This window comes from Chaetura pelagica, unplaced genomic scaffold (assembly GCF_000747805.2).
Source record: "Chaetura pelagica isolate M959 unplaced genomic scaffold, ChaPel_1.0 scaffold150, whole genome shotgun sequence".
NCBI classification, from domain to species: domain Eukaryota; kingdom Metazoa; phylum Chordata; class Aves; order Apodiformes; family Apodidae; genus Chaetura; species Chaetura pelagica.
The window spans coordinates 3,008,595-3,026,242 of NW_009952052.1; the positions used below are offsets into that span (position 1 = coordinate 3,008,595).

Below are 17,648 nucleotides of genomic sequence, written 5' to 3' on the forward strand. Positions count from 1 at the left end.
AAAAACAGCAAATTGTAATCTAAAATCTGAAAACAATCTGTTTCGTATATTTCTGTTTTTTACATGTTTCTCCAGTGTGTGATGTGAACACATTTAAATTTTCAATGTGCTTAAGTGCACAAAGTTGCAAAAAAATCAGTGTTTCCCCTTACCTGTTCTCTTTGCCTTTTAATAATAGTATTTTTTGTATAATATGTAAAACAGTACGTGGGAAATGCATAATGTGCTTCTTAGTCATGGTTGTTTTTACTGCCAGAATAACCCACATGCAGATTTGAAAAGGTCAGATTGTGTTGCATTCTAGGGGAAATCAATTATTAGTCTAATTGATTTGTTTATTTGCAAAAGTAGTTCTAACTTAAACCACAGAGTATCTACCAAATCCCAGACTGAATTCTGTCACTGCATTCAAGACAGGCAGAAATAATCACATTAAATTTCAAGCTTTTGGAGGCACTTATGCTCCCCCTTACAGGATCAGACCCAGCATGCAGCAGTTAACCACTCATTAATTCAGATTATTTGAGGACCATACCCTGCCATGGTAATTTCAATTCCTCCATTTCTGGAGTCCATATTTTTACACTGAAATGAAAGGCAGGATATTATATCCTAATGTACACATTAATGCTCCACTGTATTTTCAGTCGCATGTTGTACTGTGCATCCTTCAGTTTACACATCATGTTAATGTTACTCTTTTGAATATTCATGTGGTTGGGGTCTCCACAGTGCTGCCTAGCACAGCATTACACAACAGTGTTATATGAAGAGCTGAAGTTCAAAAGTAGCTCTGATAGAAAAGGTATATTCACTTCACCAAATAAAAGAACCAAACCATCCGGGAACAAAAGGTCAATTAAAAAACTTAAGTATTTCTAAACCAAACTATACAGGGTTTTCTGAAAACTGCTAGTGTTAGCTGGAACTGTGTGTGCTTATAGTGGTATTTAGTTTGTACGTTAATAAGTTTTACCTGCAAATGCAACACAATTAAGATTTCCATCTCTCTTACGCAGTTGACAAAGTTCCTCTGAATAACTCATTATTTTCTAATACTATCCAGTAGTTGCATTGGTTACAGAATGGCTCCAGCACTCCACTGTGACCTGTAGGTGGACAAAACATATTACAATGAATAATACTGTCACAATTACTAGCTCAAATGAGTTAATATTGATGACATTTTTCCCATTTAATATAATGATAGCATGAACAAACTACTTTTTTTTCTTTCAGTTAATTGAACCAGGTAAAGATTCAAAAAGTAAGTACTGCTAGCAGAACATAAAATTACATCAGAAAGAAATATTAGGGTAGAGGAGGGTCTCCTGGGTCCTATTTTATCTAATTGAAGGCACCTAGGTTATATAATCAGCTTCATTATTATATTACCTCACTTATTATTAGCATATTTATTAGCTCCAGTAGTGAGCTATAACAGGAGTTCCATCATTGTTGTGAGTTGTGAGTCTAGCCAGGTGACACTGCCTGCCTTGGCTGGTCTGTCCAGACACTTCATTTATAGAAGCAACCAAAATGGAGTGTTTGTATCTGGTACAAAAGACAGGACTCAGCCAGCTCATTTAGCCTTGTGATTCAGTTGTTTGAACACAGACACAGAGCACCGTGGAAGATCTGTTGGAGAGTCTGCTGCCTCTCCTGTAGGTGGTCCTTGTTCAGATGCCCTAGAGCACCTCAGGTGGCACAAGATACTTGTTTTCAGGCAAGTCTAAGTCCTACATTTTAGGATAGGATGAGTGACCTGCTTGAGGAATCTCTCTTTCCGTGCTTTCTTTTTCTGCTGAACACACAAATGTTTTATTTCTCAAGCTGGATGAAATGAATCCTATACAAATAAACTCCAAACAGTTTGGTTCGTTGCCCTGGCTTAGGCTGACTCTTCTCAAATAAGCAACCTGTCCCTAATTACCTTCATGGGTTTGCTACAATTTTTTACAGTTAATTAGTTTTACTTTCTCCAAAATCTATTTTTAAAAAATCTTCCTAATAGAAGCTGCTTTTAAATCCCAAAATACAATTCTGTCTTCACATGCACAGGACGTTTCAGAAGTCACAGTGAAGGAGCCAGCAGCTTTGCTAACTTTGGGCTAATGGGAAAACACCTTGAAGTCAGCCCAGAGAAATCCCAGCACCAGCCACCTCAGGGCTGCCTGTGCCCCAGTCCCAGGAGAGCTCCCCAGGCTGCAGCATGGAGGAGATGCTCTCCTTATGCCTCTGGGTGACCAGGCACCCCACAGAGATGGCCAAAAAAAGAGAAACCATTTTCAGATTGATGTGAGTGAAACTCACATTAACACTGACGTTGTGGGTTTTTGACTGAAACTCTGTGATTTGAGTTCTGTCACATGGAGAAAAAAATTAAAAGAAAAAAGGCAGCAACTGAGATTTCACCAGAACTGCGCATCCAGCCTCCAGAGTTCAGCTCTGAGGACAACGGGTGTGCTCCACAGCAGTATCAGCAAGATGGATCATTTAGACAACAAGCACAAGCCTTACTTGTACAGCCCATTAACTAGCAATAGACACACACACACATGCAGAGAAACACATGGGAACTTTCTGTTGGCTGAGGAAGTATTACACAGTGAATTCAGGGAGAGACAGGGTTTCACAGGAGGTTGCAGGAACGGTCCTTAAAAAGCATTTTGAAATTCATGTCAGAACATCTTGTATTACAGACAGATTTTGTAGCAGATTTTCTGTTACCTAGTTACTCCTGGACTTGTATGGTATTGCTGATGCAGTCACCCAGGTGCTGTTGTCCTTGCATGGTTGTAATCCCTGAAAGGTCGAGATAATTTCTTCCAGTCACCTTTGAACTTTGATGACTTAGCGTTTAACTACACTGGACCCAGCCATCCCTCACAGTTCTCTCTGTAACTCCTGTCTGCTTTTTACAATTTTATTAGTGACGTCTGGAAATTTCTCATGTTGTCATGCTCTCACATCCAGTAGTTTTCCACACCCTGTTCAGTTAATTTAACCTCAGGATTAGTCCAGTCTGGGCCTGGCCAGTGGTTTAGTCATTCACTTGGAGCACTAACAAAGATGCAAAGGATTATTCCTGAGCTTGACTCTGAAGTTGTCTGGAAAAATATTTTCTTAGTTGTGTGATGAGAGGAATATAAAATGAAGATCAAACTCATTTGTTCAGTGTTGAGTAAGACAATACAGCACAGTGCTGACACCTATATGCCCGTGTCAAGACTGTCCTGAGATAAAAGAGCTCTAAGTGAGCAAGAAGCCACGGATACTCTTTATCATAAACTGATACCATTAAGTTCTCAGAACCTAAAAGAATGAGGGGAAAAGCTTTAATATGGCCTTGTTATTTTCTTTGGAGAAATTCCAGAGATACAGTCTGTGTGACTGCTCCTGGTTTTGGTTTGCTCCCAGATGTCAGATCCCAAAGGTTCAAGTTTATCTTTGACTTCTTCGGAAGACAGTTCAGTGGCAATATCATTAATATGCAGATGACACTTAGTTCTGTTTCCTTCTTGTCAGCGCAGGCAGGAGATACCTCTATACTTTCTAGTGTCTGGCAGAGATAGGGAGCTGGACAAAAGCCAAGAAACCAGACTCATTCCAGAGCTTCAAACTGCTTTGCAATGACTAGCCTGGAAATGAATTTTGAGGTGCTTTTCTTCAGGGATTCATTTATTCAGTGGTTTGTTGCTCTCAGGGTCTTAAAAGCCTCAAACTGTCCTGCATTTGCTCTCAGATGAGAAGAGCTAGGAATACCTTATTCAGCAAACAAAGGAAAACCAAATCAAACCCCTCTGGCAGGCCAAGAGTGAGGTTGCATCAGTTCACCTGTGCCAGAAAAAAGGGAGCTGCATTCCCATCTCCTTCCTTATCACTCAATCTCAGCTACACACTGCCTTGTGCAGGATCTGGAGCTTGTCAGGCTCCTCCACGAGCTCACACATCTCACTGAAACAGCAGAAGCAAACCACGCAGAAATATGGATAATTGTCTTTGCCTTCCTGGGTCGCATTGACTCTCCAAGGGGTCCAGCAAAAGCCAGGGGATGGGGCAGGGAATTGAAGAGAAGCAAGGAAGAGAGAGGCCTGATGAGTACACAAGTTGGTGTGTCTGTGACCAGGCTAGCATTACGAAACTTGACACTTGACAGCCACTTGAAATTTCAACAGCAGCCTTAAGTCAGCTCACTCTTTTAGTCACTACAGCTTTCTCAGGCTAAATTACTCCCATAGCTTGTTCCAAACAATGGGAGCAATTAGAAGCAGCAGTTTACTATCTGCAGAGCCCTAAATAGTTGAAATCTAATTACTTCCAAAAGACTTTCCTTCTTTTGTCCTGTGGTGACCCCAGCATTAAATAGAATTTCTTTGGCTGTCTTGCCTAGGAATTAACTTTGAGGAAGCTGGAAGCAAAATAATGTCTCTAGAAGGCATTTTCCTGAAGAATTTGTTCCTGCCAGAATATGTGTTAAGCCTGAACTTGCCCACATTTGGTACACGATGTAAAATAATTCTCTGTGCACGTGTTCTCCTCTAATAACAGTCCCAGAGTCCTTGGCATTCAGCCCACTGTTGTCCATCTTTGTCCTTCAACTTCGTGTGCCATTGCCCGGGCACGTGCCCCACAGCCTCCCCCCCCGCCTTTGGAAATTCTCTACCCACACCTCTTCCAGCTGCCCACGCAGCCAGCAGGGTAGGTGCAGACTCCCCAAGAGGGAATCACAGAGATGTGACTTTCTCCTGTCAATCCAATCCCCAGCTTTGGGACTGGCACACTTCCCAGGTCAGGAGTAGCCTGGAGGACATTTCCTTGGGTCAGGGAAGACCCTCAGCCGAACACAGACATGAAGCCATAATCTTTTGCCTCAGAGATAAGCTCAGTTAGCCACAACCAGGCACCATTTATCCCAGCAGCATTTGCATACCTGCTGTGTTTCCATGTGACCTGCAGTCAATGAGCTGCACGTAGGGAGCCCTTCCATCTGGACCAAGCTCTGCCCTTGTCTGCAGCGGTGCTACACGGCAGGGGTGCTGGCCTCCATGGCACAGCTTCTTAAACACCTGTGTGCTGAGCCTCTGACTGCACTCTGCACATGAAGGGATTGCAGATGCTTTCCTCTTTCTCTTCGGTCTCTCCCCACGTAGGTCTGAGCTAACATTGTCCAGGAGCCTGTGGTACTTGTGCATCTGCTGCTGTGTTGCAGTCTGTGGAACTTCATGTCAGGAGTGACACGAGTATATCTGAGCCTCTCACAAGGAAGGGGAAAGGACCTGGAACTTTTTTAAGTTCCTTCCATCATTTGATTAGTGTTTTTTGTGTTTCAGAAGATAATTCACTTCAAATTGTTCTGATAGGCTTACAGAAAATGCAGCTGCTTCTTGCTGTTCCTTTGGCTTGATATCAGCTGTGAATTTCCACTTCCTCAACTGTACTTTTTCAATACAAACTCGGTGTAATTTATATCTGTGTAGTTGTGCAAATACATGCAGTTATATTTCCAAGCAGAAAATAGGTGAAACACCTTTACATCCATAGAAAAGAACACTTTTTTTTTCTGCCCAACTCACATAATTTCCCATCCTTTGCCTCCACTTTGAGATCCCAGATATTGTTTTATTTTTAAAAAAACATATCTTATTAAGCCATTTTTTCTCACATATATTATCTCAGCTTTATTCAGTCATAACAGTATTAAGTTTTTACAGAAAAAGTTTTCTTTATTTAGTTAGGTTTAGAAACAACTATATGTATTTCATGTGTCTTGGTTTAATAGTGGAAATGCTGTTTCATGTAATGTAAATAATCTGCGACTAATCTCTCAGTGACTTCTGGTAAACCACAATGTTAATTAATTTCTCTTTAGATCACACTGACAACCATTGGCTACGGAGACAAAACTCCTCTTACATGGCTTGGAAGGTTGCTTTCTGCAGGATTCGCTCTACTTGGCATTTCTTTCTTTGCACTGCCTGCTGTGAGTATGCCTATAGAATTTGTGAAAAGGTAATAGGAACTTTTCTAGCTCCTACTGCTGTTACGACAAAAAAAAATGAAGGAAGCTTTCCACATGAAGAACAACTGCTTAAGGCTTTTTGCTCTGTGATAACACTAGTGAACTGCTATCCAAAATCTAGATGAGAGGCTTGGTGTCATTGCTCGAATTTTGGGGAGTTTCTTTGACATGGACAAAACTGGGAGGTAATCCTATATTATTATATGGGAACAGGTTGCCCAGGGAAGTTGCCCTATCCCTGGAAGTGTTCAAGGCCAGGTTGGATGAGGCTTTGAGCAACCTGACCTTGTAGGAGGTGTCCCTGCCCATGCCGGGGGGTTGGAACTAGGTGATCTTTAAGGTCCCTTCCAACTCAAGCCTTTCCATTATTCTCTTATTCTATTATTAGGTAGTATACTATTGTGTAAGGTTGAAATTATTTTCTTTTGCTATAAATTGTGTTTGACATGTTACTGCTTTTCTTTCAGATGTTTGAAAAAAATAAATCAGCTGTTATGTTTTTCTGAATTAGAGTCTATTAAAAAAATAGATATTTGTAATAGATTGTCTTATAAGGCTGCCAACAGAGAATAGTAGAAGGCATTAAATCAACCAAAGGTTAATCTTGCTGAATGTAAAAATGCAGCCATCATTTTCTTTGGATGATTGTAAATTAACGTGACAGTTTATTTCTGTTGCTTTTATCAATGTTCAAGAGACTTTAATGCAAATAGGAATCATCTGATGACTAAAATATGGTCTAGCTTCAGAAATACCTTTTCATTTTTGTGAGTAAATTTCCTTTCTTTTTAAAATGAGCATTGAATTAGCGTGGAATCAGAAGTGACATTTTTATTTTGTTGTATTGCATCCAGTGGAACATATGCAGAAAATTAATATTGTAATACTCAGATTAATCATCTATGGGTAACTATAAAACATGTGTGTTATAATAACGCATTTGTTTTCAACCATATAGTCAAACCAAGATTAAAAGTCAGCATTTGCCAACAGCATCGAAACATCTAACATGCTTTATTTATTTTTTACTCTAAGTGCAAGCATTTCAGTATCTCTGGCATATTATAATAATAATTATTATAATACATTATCTATTTGTGAATCCTTGACATTCATTGCAATTACTGTAATTAATTGCCTTTGTTACCTAGTCACCACTAACAAGAAAATTAGTTTTAGCAGGACTACAATGATAATGTAAAAGATAAATAACCTTACATATTAGAGATGTCAGAAATTTTGTTGCTCATGTCATATCTCTGTACAGGTACTCATTTTCCTCATGAATTGTTTTGTGTTGAATCTGTCTGTAAAAAAAGAGATATGTGTGGAACTTGCACATTTCTAGTAGTATTTCATCCTAAGAATCAAGTGGCGATATTCTTCCTTATAATGCAGACATGTCCAGCAGGAAGATTACACTCCTTGCAAGCCAAGGAGGGAAACCTTCTCAATCCTTGGGTCTGTTCATCAGGAGGGAATTTTAGTGTATTTATTCAAAGGTAAAAAGGCTAAAAGGGGAGAGTATTCATCATCAGCTTTTTCTTCATAGCCTATAAGATGAACAATTATTTAGATTATTTAGATGGGAAAGACTGAGGAGAAGTGGTCTTAATCTGCTAAGCAAGGCATTTTCTAGCTTTTCTAAAATTAAAAGTTATATGCAGTGCAGGTAGAGATTTTGAGGTCCATATATATTTGGCATATCTGACATCTGGTTATTTCATCATTCCTGGCTTAAGTTCCTCTGATTGGTGCTGCTTAATTTGAGATATTTATTTTATATTTATGTTTACATTTATGTTTACTTTATTTTTATTTTTTTTTAATATAGATATCTCCATGGTCTTTAAAGCTGCAGGAACACAGTGTAGGTCAAACCCAAGCAAAACTTGTAATGAGTGGTCATTGGTAGCACCACAGATGTTACATCTTAAGCAGGGAGTCTCCTTCCTCACCATGAAAGGGGCACTGTTGTTAAGCCTTGTATTGTCATATGCCATCATAAATATGTTATGACAATCATATGATACAACATCTTCACAAAATCTTTGTAGCTGATTACATATATTTGTTGAAAAAAATACCTATCAAGTGATAAATGGCAAATTGTTTTGCAGGGCATCCTTGGCTCGGGATTTGCATTAAAAGTGCAGGAACAGCATCGTCAGAAACACTTTGAGAAAAGAAGGAATCCAGCTGCCAGTCTAATTCAGGTAAATATGAAATCAGTGAAAAGATATAGTAGGTGATTTAAAGTTTGGTTTTTTATCTCTGTGGGAAGTTTTGTGGAAATAATGTTTAACAGATTGGTTATATAGCATATGGTGTATATAGCATTCCTATGCATAGCTTTTAATTTCTTCTATCCATGCCAAAGAAAACCAAGCCAAGGATGTCAACTGTATGCCTGCAGTTAGCAAATTACTTGGAAAAATAGGATCGATTCCTAGACAACCCAACTGACAGCATGACACTCTTGCCTAAGCTACTTTTGATCTACTACAGGTTTAGAGTGTTCCAATGATTTACATACTTGGTGAAAATGAAAAATGTCCTGCCCAGATAACTGCTTTCACTATTAGTCAATTCAAAAGCTGGAAATGGAGCACCAAAATGTCTGAAATTGTCTCAAATGGTTTCAGTTTTCCAATATTGACATGATGGTGCAGAACAACGATTGAGAAAGATTCTTTCTAAGCAGAAGTGGCATGATATTTGTTAAACAGCTGGTTTACATGGGTTTTTTCCTTAACTTACAGTCCTAGTTAAAAATGAGAATATCCTCTGAAGAATTATTTTGTACCAAGCTTGACTCTACTTGATGCACCAAAACAAACAACAAAAAAAAGGAGGGGGGGAGGGGAAATAATCTTGTAGCATCCTAGTTTATTTTCTTGGGATCTCAAGTGTTTTATGTGTGCCATTTATGCACTTTATTACTATTATTATTTATTTTTATTTATTTTGAAATAATTAATCCAAATAAAGAAGCTGAGCATGAATATACTAGAGTTCCATTATAAGTTCAGGATAGGTGCCAGCCTATCTTTGAAGTGTTTTAAAAGTTTATAAATGTTTCCTATTATTACTGTTCAACAATTACTAAATACTAAATATATGAGATTTAATATTTATTAGAATGATTAACAAATATAAATCCACACCTTTTCTATCTATTGTACTGTAGAATGACTGTCTGCAATATTTTCTAACACATATATTCTAATTCACTTCTTTCAAGTTAGGTTGCCAGAAGAAACGAACAATAGATTTAGGGTTTGGGTGTAGCTCTTCTTATTATTGTATGACAGTTCAGCCAAACTGTTAGCAAGACAGTGTGGTAAACATGAAAAGTAGCTAGCTGACTGGTTTTGGAAATTGAGTCTTAATGGACAAAATAATTGTGAAAGGAACTCATTTGTGGTGGAATCCCATAAAAAAGGCTCTTCGGCAGTTACATGTTCATTTTCTCGTTCAGATAATTTTTAGTGATCTGGAATTAGTGTAAAATTGCCAGTAGAGATAGTTGCCAGTGGCACAAGGTCTGGCAGATTAGGAAAAATGAGGGCAGGTACATGGGAACGAACCCCAGGATGATCTGATCTAGAAACAATGAATTCAGGCTATTAAAAGAGGCCTGTTAGGTACAAAGGATGAGAAATGCAGAGGAGAAAAAATGGGAAAGAAGAGCTTGCTTCAAGTTCTCAGTATGTTACTCCAGCAGGTTTATACAGATCTTAGGCACAGAGCTAGAACTGTAACAAGCAGGAGAAAGCTGATACTGCCACAATGTATGGTAATACTAGTACTAGCATGCTTACATATCAACTCAGCATCTACAGTTTGTAAATGAGACTGGAAAATTGGAGAAAGCAAAAAAAAATTGGAAAAAAAATGAATGGAGAAAATTTCATGTTCATAACTGCAGGGTGTCTCTGTAAATCTCTACCATAACAGTGCCCAAGCTTTTTAAATTTTTTTTGTTGTGGATATCAAAAATAAGCTTCCATGGAATTCAGTGTGCTCTAGCTTATCAGGATAAAGTCTGTTTTCTAATCAGTCTCTGCTAACTCCTCTGCTGCCATAGCTGTACTGTCTGCCAGAGCCTTCACCTGACTTAAAGAGAGTGAAGGTATTGCTGTAGAAAACTGAAATGTTTCATATGGACATATTTTGCTCAATTACTTTAGTTTATAAGAAATAGTCAGTGCAAATACTATTTGAACATAAAAGTCCAGAGAAGAAGTACTGGAAACCACAGGGCTATTTAATGTAACAGACAGAAACATAACAAATCCTTCTGGCTCTAATCCAAAACAAAATAGTTTCAAATTAAAAACAATGCAGAGACTTTTTACAATGAGAACAGTCAACTAGTGGAACAATTTACAAAGTGACAGGTTTCCATCTGTAGGTGAAGACTAGATGTGTGTCTGGGAGACATGGACTAGGATAACACAGGGTATTAGGCTCCCTGCAAGAATACCAGGATGACTTTTAGTAGTTGACAATATACAGGAAACACAGATACTCAGCAAGTACAAATTAATATAGTTATGCTGACTTCAGGGAAGCTGTTCCAGTTTGTAGAAATGAGGATCTCTTATCTACATGCAGTTATAAATCTAAACCATAAGTACATTTTCAATGCTATGCTTTGGTCACTCACCTATGAAATAATTTATTTCAAGTTTTAAAATATTTATCAGTGTTTCAAACTACAGAGAGTATTTGTCTTTTCTTCTAAAGGCTTCTTGTCTGTTTTTCCTTATCAATTACAAAATGTATGATGACACTTTCTTTACCTGAGTCTGCAAGTTTGTATGGGTATCCCCTATGGACTTGTGTGCAAATAAATCACTGCAATGCTTTTTTGAGCACCTTTATATGCTGAATAATTTCTGCTGCTTCCATGAAACTTGGACTTCTTACTTTGCTGTTCAAAGTGTACTGTGATTCACAAGTGTTTTGGTAGGTTTTTACTGGTGTTTCCTTAATCGACTGAATAGAGCACATCCGAATCTAAGCAAAACCTCCTCTCTCCAAAACCAGTGTGGTGGCATTGTCACTTCATGTTCTTGGTTCCTTTGTGCTTTTCTATTGTTTCCTCATACCAGGCTTCTTGGCGGTTTTATTCTACCGACGCCAGCCGAACAAACCTGACAGCCACCTGGCGATATTATGAAAGTATTCTTCCTCCCCTCAGGCATGTATCTGTGCTATGAATGATAAAAGAAATCCATGACTGGTATTGGTTACTAATCTGCTTTTCAATTTTTTGTTTCATCCCCTGCTCCCTCTTGCCTTGTTTTTTCTTTTTTACCATATATCCTGCACGTAGTGTGTATGGCGTAGTTATGCGGCTGATGAGAAATCGGTTTCCATTGCTACCTGGAAGCCTCATTTGAAGGCCTTGCATACCTGCAGCCCTACAAAGTAGGTACAAACATGGCAGCTGGTGCTGTTCTTGATGTCTGTTCAAGCTTATAGAGAATTACTGTCTGTTTCATCTTGTTTTGTCTTCTTAAGTCGTCTCATTAAAAATCTCAACTAACAAATCAGATCAATACTATCTAGGAGCCTAGGATGGTGGGACAAATACAAATCATTGCCATTTATCTACGAAATATCACTGATCCCACGCACCAGAAGTATTTTCCAAAAAAACAACCCATATGTTAAGGTTAATGTTTCACCCAGTTCAAAATCTCTAAGGAGGAAAATGTTAGGTTCCATGCAGAGTTTGTTCCTTTAGTACTGTTGTTATGGCTGTGCCTCTTTATGAGGCTATAACTACAGATCTATCTTTCCAATGGAAGACAGCCTTGTGGTATTCTGCAGGTGAATGCACTGGGGAATTTGCTCCTTTTCATGATAATTTCTGATATATTCAGTATTTCCTTAGGGCAAATTATATCCTCATTCAGTGGAAGATGACTAAAAAGACCTGATGTCACACTTTGGCAGACAGGAAATATTTTATGTCCTAGTTTGGGTGAGAATTCACAGAGCACTGGCAGCCCAAGATTTACCAGAAGGCAGTAAGTTGACTGATTCAATATGGGCTGCAAATCAGGAAGCAAAAGATCCTCGATAAAAATCAAAAGGAAAGCACTAAGAGCCTTATGAGAAAGCTCTGATAAGCATCCTAACTGTTGTTATTGCAGACAGTGCAAGAGAATTAGTGGTTTCTCTCAAAGCTGGGTGATGAACATCCACATGACAGTAAAAAGGTAACCGTGTGCCAAAAAGCTCAGCCAAAAAGAGGTTTGGCTGAGTACCCAAAGCTGATCTTTGAATTTCAAAGAGTTGACAAGAACAGAGCCATAAGTAATCCATTACCATAACTGTAATTCCAAAATGCTCCAAACTAAAAGGAGCTTTTAGATTAAAAGTTACGTGGAATATTGATTTTTTTTGCAAATACAAACAGGTTGAAGGCAACATTGGTATAAATGGATGGATATAAAATGACATAAATAATGAAGCTGTATCCCACCTAAAATTTTCTAAAATATGACTAGCCCTCAAAAGTGCATCTACTTGTTACTTTAAATAAGCATATTGCTGTGCTATCCTGAAATTAAACTTTTTTATTTACCAGAATTATCTTTGTCTAATAAGAGCCTACAGCTTTCTGTTATATATGTGTCAGCAATGCGTTTTGCCTAAGTGCTTTGCCAACTCTGTCTGCAGTGGTATGTACTAAGCATGTCATGCATGTGTTAAAACAAGTGAAAATGTACTTCTTCAGAAGCATTGTAATTACAAGTCTTGCTTGAGTGTTTTCGTGGTTGCAATGTAATATGTGTGTTGTACATTAATTAACATATCCATTTATGTTTATCATATATCTAGCATCATCTGTAACTAAATAGTGTGATTACTATCTGCATAACAAGTATGTTTTTCCCTCCCACTCCCTGACCTGAAGAAAAGAACAAGGGGAAGCTTCTAGCAGGTTTGTATTTCTTTTATTTCTTTTATCTATGAAATCACTGCTTTTTAATGGCTTGTGGATGTTTCCGTTTCTGTACAGTAGATTCAATGAACTGTAACTGTTAACTGACAATAATCACAAACTGCATTTTTTTTAACTCATATTGATAGACTAATGCTACTGAAAATTTGCTTCTTAGCCCGGTTTCTGCATGGAAAAACTAGGTAATTTTTTACTTCTTAGCTTTGAGGGAAAGCTCAGTTCAAACAGTGGCAGAGTAGCAAGTGGAGCAGCCTCCCCAGACCCAGATTCTGGGCAAGGATGTGGCCCCAGCTTCTGCCATAAAAATGATGCCCGGCATTGCCAAGAATCACAGTGCAAGCTATAGCCATGCCATTTGATTTGTCTTTGTGAACCAACTCATTCGGACCCCCCAAATGGGTCTGTGCTTCCCTGCAGGAGCATCCTCAAGGCTTTCTCAGTGCCACGTCTTCAACTTTTTCCAACTTTCCTGCTGCCCTCTCCTAAAGAGCTTTATGGGACAAGGCAGGTGGGTGCAAAGCAATCACTGCAGTGGATCACCTCCCCCCAGCTGCATGGTTCACACTCTCCCATGGCCCTTTTTGGGTGGAGGGAGCAGCCTGGCATCTCTTCTTACGTAAGTTCCAGTGCTGCTGGCTGGGAGGGCAGGAAGCATTTCCACACAGCCTGGATGCTGACTGAGGACCAGCTGCCTAGATCATGCAGAGGCAAGCCTTGGCAGGGCTATCCTCCCCCAATAAATAAAACCCTGGAGAGGCACAGTCCTAAGGCAGTAAGAGGAAATGCTGCTCTTTGCTGTGCATACAGCTCGAATCCATAGGGACAGAAAGGACTTAGTGGCAACAAGAGAAATTACAGTACCTCCGAAGCTCATTAGGGATGGGAGTCTGCAGGCATTTGACAGCCAGCACTGCAGGATCAGCATGGTCAGAGAATAATGGAGATAACCTCCAAGCAGCAAATGATGAAAAACCAAGACAAAAAGTGTTGGTGACACATCAGCCCCTGAAATACATCAGCCTCTGAGCTGTACTGTTGCTCATGAACACTTCTGTGTTATTCAGACAGGGGTAGAAACCCTTCACATCAGTTACCCCTGTCCTGTTCTGCTTTCCAGATTGCTCCTCTGGTGTCTTGACTCCATCCTTTTCCCTGAGGTGCACATAACTGCTGTTAGTGTCACAGTAACATTCAAGGGGAATGAATTTATTTGCTCTGAGATGTCCCTCCTGTTCCTCTGCTCTGTCGGTTCTGACTTTTCATACACACTACCTCCACAGGATTGCTAGCAACATATTGATCTCATTAAATTATTACTTTTTGCACCCATCAGCTGTATTTCCTACTCCTTCAACAGCAACATTTAAAATTGACTTAATTGGTTTTAAAGGTGAGACTAAAGTTGGTGGTAAATGAGTATGTACCTCCAAAACAGTGATTTGTACAGAGGGGAGAGATTATTCCCAATTGTACCTGTGAGCACTTACAGAGAGAAATTTACCTACAATAAGTAGAAGCTAAATGCAAAAAAAAAAACAAACCAAACTGAACTGAAAAAAACCAACCAGCTGTCAAAACTATTATTACATACTCCATATTAGTAACAACTGTTGTGGTTTTAAAAGCAATCAATGATTTAGCTAGATTTTTTCTTCGTCTTTCACTGAATGGAAGATTTTTGTCTCATCAGAAACTCTTAACTAATATGTACACTGCTGCAAATTAGTGTAGGTATAAAAATGAACTAGTTATCTCCTTATAGTAAAGGCCCTACAGGCCACTTGGTGCCTTTTACAAAAAGGGTGTTTTGCTGCTGGCTGTTCTTCATTAATAGCTGCTACATTGCTGTGTGTTTGGATCACTTAAAATAGATGTGGTGTATGAGGTCTTTTGTGGTAAAAATGTAAATGCAAAGTGCAAATGTACTTCAAGACAACTGTTCTGGACTATTTAACTTCTTTCTTACTGCAATGCTGGGTGACTTGCATGGGAGGCTATGTGAAGTAAGCTGCTTCTTGTTTCACCCCTTAAATGCAGATGTGTTTGCACAGGTCATGCATTGGATTGCTCTCTGGATATCCTCTTTGCTCTGTACTCTGTGCTAATAAGAACTGAGAAAAACTTTTCTTTCTTTAGATAAAAGTTAATTATTTTCTTTCCTACCAAAATGACTTTTATATTACATAAGTGAGTTCTTGCATCTTGTCATGTATAGGCCTACTAAATAGGTAACTAAATGTTGCTGTGCATTCAAGTTGAGAGGTGTGCTTATGAGGCTGTAGCTTCATACTGATTTGAGGAAAACTATGGATGTTTTATTTCTCAAAATATTATACACAAGTATTCTGATTAATCGTTTATTAAAAGTAATGGTAGACAAACACTCTGGTGTATCCAGGCTCTACATGAGGTATTTCTATAAATCAGTTATAGAATTCTGCATGGCATTTAAAAATCCTATGTGTTAAATTCCCCATATCTGCAAATACACACAGTGAACCAAAAGAATATTTATTTCTGCTCAATTATACAATGTGGCTGGAATTCTTTCTGTGCAGGAAAATAAATCAAGACTGATGAATCTTAGAACAACCTAAGATAATAAACAGTCTTAAGCTGTCTGTAGGACATGCATTGGGTGTCTGCAGAGAATGAATGTCACCAATCTAGTCTTGCAACTAGTGAGTGAATACAAATTCCCTCTTCAGACAACTCTCTCTGGTGCAATAAGGAAGAGTTTTGCCAGTACAGGAGCTTGGAGGGAAACCTCATCCCTGGTCTGAGGGAAACAAGTAAATTGTACTCTGGAATTCTGTCCACCTCCTACATCTGTTTCTAAAAATAGATTTAAGGTGAACTCTGCATGCACCATATGAAAAATAAATCAGCAGTGATGCAGAATCTAACTTGAGGTGGAAAGCCTAACCCCTTACCTAGCAGTGGAATGCTTAGTAACACAGTCCTCTATTTCCCCTCACTCCTAGTAAGCTTTGTAGTAATAAAGAGAAGCTCTTCAGGATGTACACCCCTCGGAAACATAGGTATTCAGCATCCTGCCTATTCACATGATGTTTGAGAATGTCAACTAACATCAGGTGCATGATCCATTTACTTCCCCTCCTTAGTGCTTAAAAGTTCCTTATTTCTCCAAAGAAGGTTTCTTGATTTCTTTTTTTTAAGTGCTTGTAGTTCCATGGTTGCTTGTTGCCTGCAATGACATTAAGCCACTGGCAATAATACCAGTTCTTTGAATCTCATCTAGCTGGACAACTGCAGTGTGGAAAACGCTGCCATTTGCTGAAGGCCAATTCCCCTTCTCTGCCTGAGACTTGAACTTTTGGAATGCATTAACCCACAGAGATCTAAAACTCGCTTTGAATATTTGGGTAAAAACATTTCCCCAAGTCCAAGGGAATTTTTATAACCACAGCAGTTGAGTTCTTCATCTGATGATAAGTGGGGAATATTAAGCTAGTCAATATCTACAGTAAAAATGTGAAATTGTTGTTGAGAAGAATCTGCTTGGACACAGCCTGTGGAAGCTGTTCCTGCACTGGAAGGTAGAGGAATGCATGTGAAATCAACTATCTGCTTCAGCTGAATTCTGTGGAAATTCTGTCACTTATCAAAAATAGTAATTTCTAGATGGATGGATCTTATGGGGAAGAAACTCTTGTTTATAACTAAAGCTTACTACATTTTTATCTTATTTTTCAAAAATAATTTGAAGGACAATTGAAGTACAAATTAATGATAGAAGATATAGATTTTTAAATAGTTTCTCTTAATCTGTAAACTGTTTTGAAAAAGGAAAAAATACACAAAATCCTTGAACTTAATTTATTTTAATAAATGACACTATAAGACATTATTTTCCTGAAATTCTTGTTACTTATTGAAGGTATGAGATATAATACATTTCTTGGATTCATGCTCCTAGCATGAGACTGGTGGAGACGTCTTGAACATTTGAACTTCAGACTGCACTGTATTTTCCATTGCATTAACATTTTTCCAACTTAGGTTAATTTCAGGCAAGTAAGTTGTAGGCTTGGTAAGAATCAACATCTGTATTTGTTGGAACTTCACTGCTGAAAATTGGCACAATATGTTTGCTTGCTGTTGTTTGTCATGGGTGATAAATTTTTGGTAGTTTTATCTTCTGTCTCCACTCAAGATTCAAAGCATTCTCCCTCACCCTCAGGCCCTCCAGTTACTTCCAATTAATTTCAATTCCTTCCTATTCCCACTTCCACCAACCAGCTCAGTCTGAAAAGCTGAAAAACAAATTGTGACTTGTGACCAGCTGCAAGCAGTAGTGCTGCAGGTGTGAGACTTGAAGCAGGGCAGAAGAAAAACTTGACCAGAAATGCAGGAAGATAGGCAGGGAGACAGGGGAGTGGGACTGGGAGGCAAAGAGATACTCAGTTGACCGAAATGTACTGTAAGATAATCCATGAAATACAGACAGAGCTGTGAGTATGGGAGAGAAAAAACAAGTTGCATGTTTGTAGGTATTTATCAATTAAAATAACATCGAGTCTATAGTCATTTGGTCCAGCAGAGGAGTGGTGATTCCCCCTGCAGTGAAGCTACAGTGGCCTCTAGTGTCCCTAAACACCTATTCCTTCATAAATCAAA

General features: G+C 38.7%; 1 protein-coding gene across 1 annotated transcript in view; it reads left to right on the forward strand.

The window, feature by feature from the left end:
• Nucleotides 1–17,648, forward strand: part of KCNQ5 (potassium voltage-gated channel, KQT-like subfamily, member 5) — an 85,244-nt gene that overhangs the window by 39,471 nt on the left and 28,125 nt on the right. The window contains exons 5-8 of the mRNA XM_010003359.1: nt 5,873–5,983; nt 8,143–8,238; nt 11,367–11,461; nt 12,960–12,986. Coding sequence (XP_010001661.1) covers nt 5,873–5,983; nt 8,143–8,238; nt 11,367–11,461; nt 12,960–12,986 — 329 coding nt within the window. The remainder of the gene's footprint in view (nt 1–5,872; nt 5,984–8,142; nt 8,239–11,366; nt 11,462–12,959; nt 12,987–17,648) is intronic.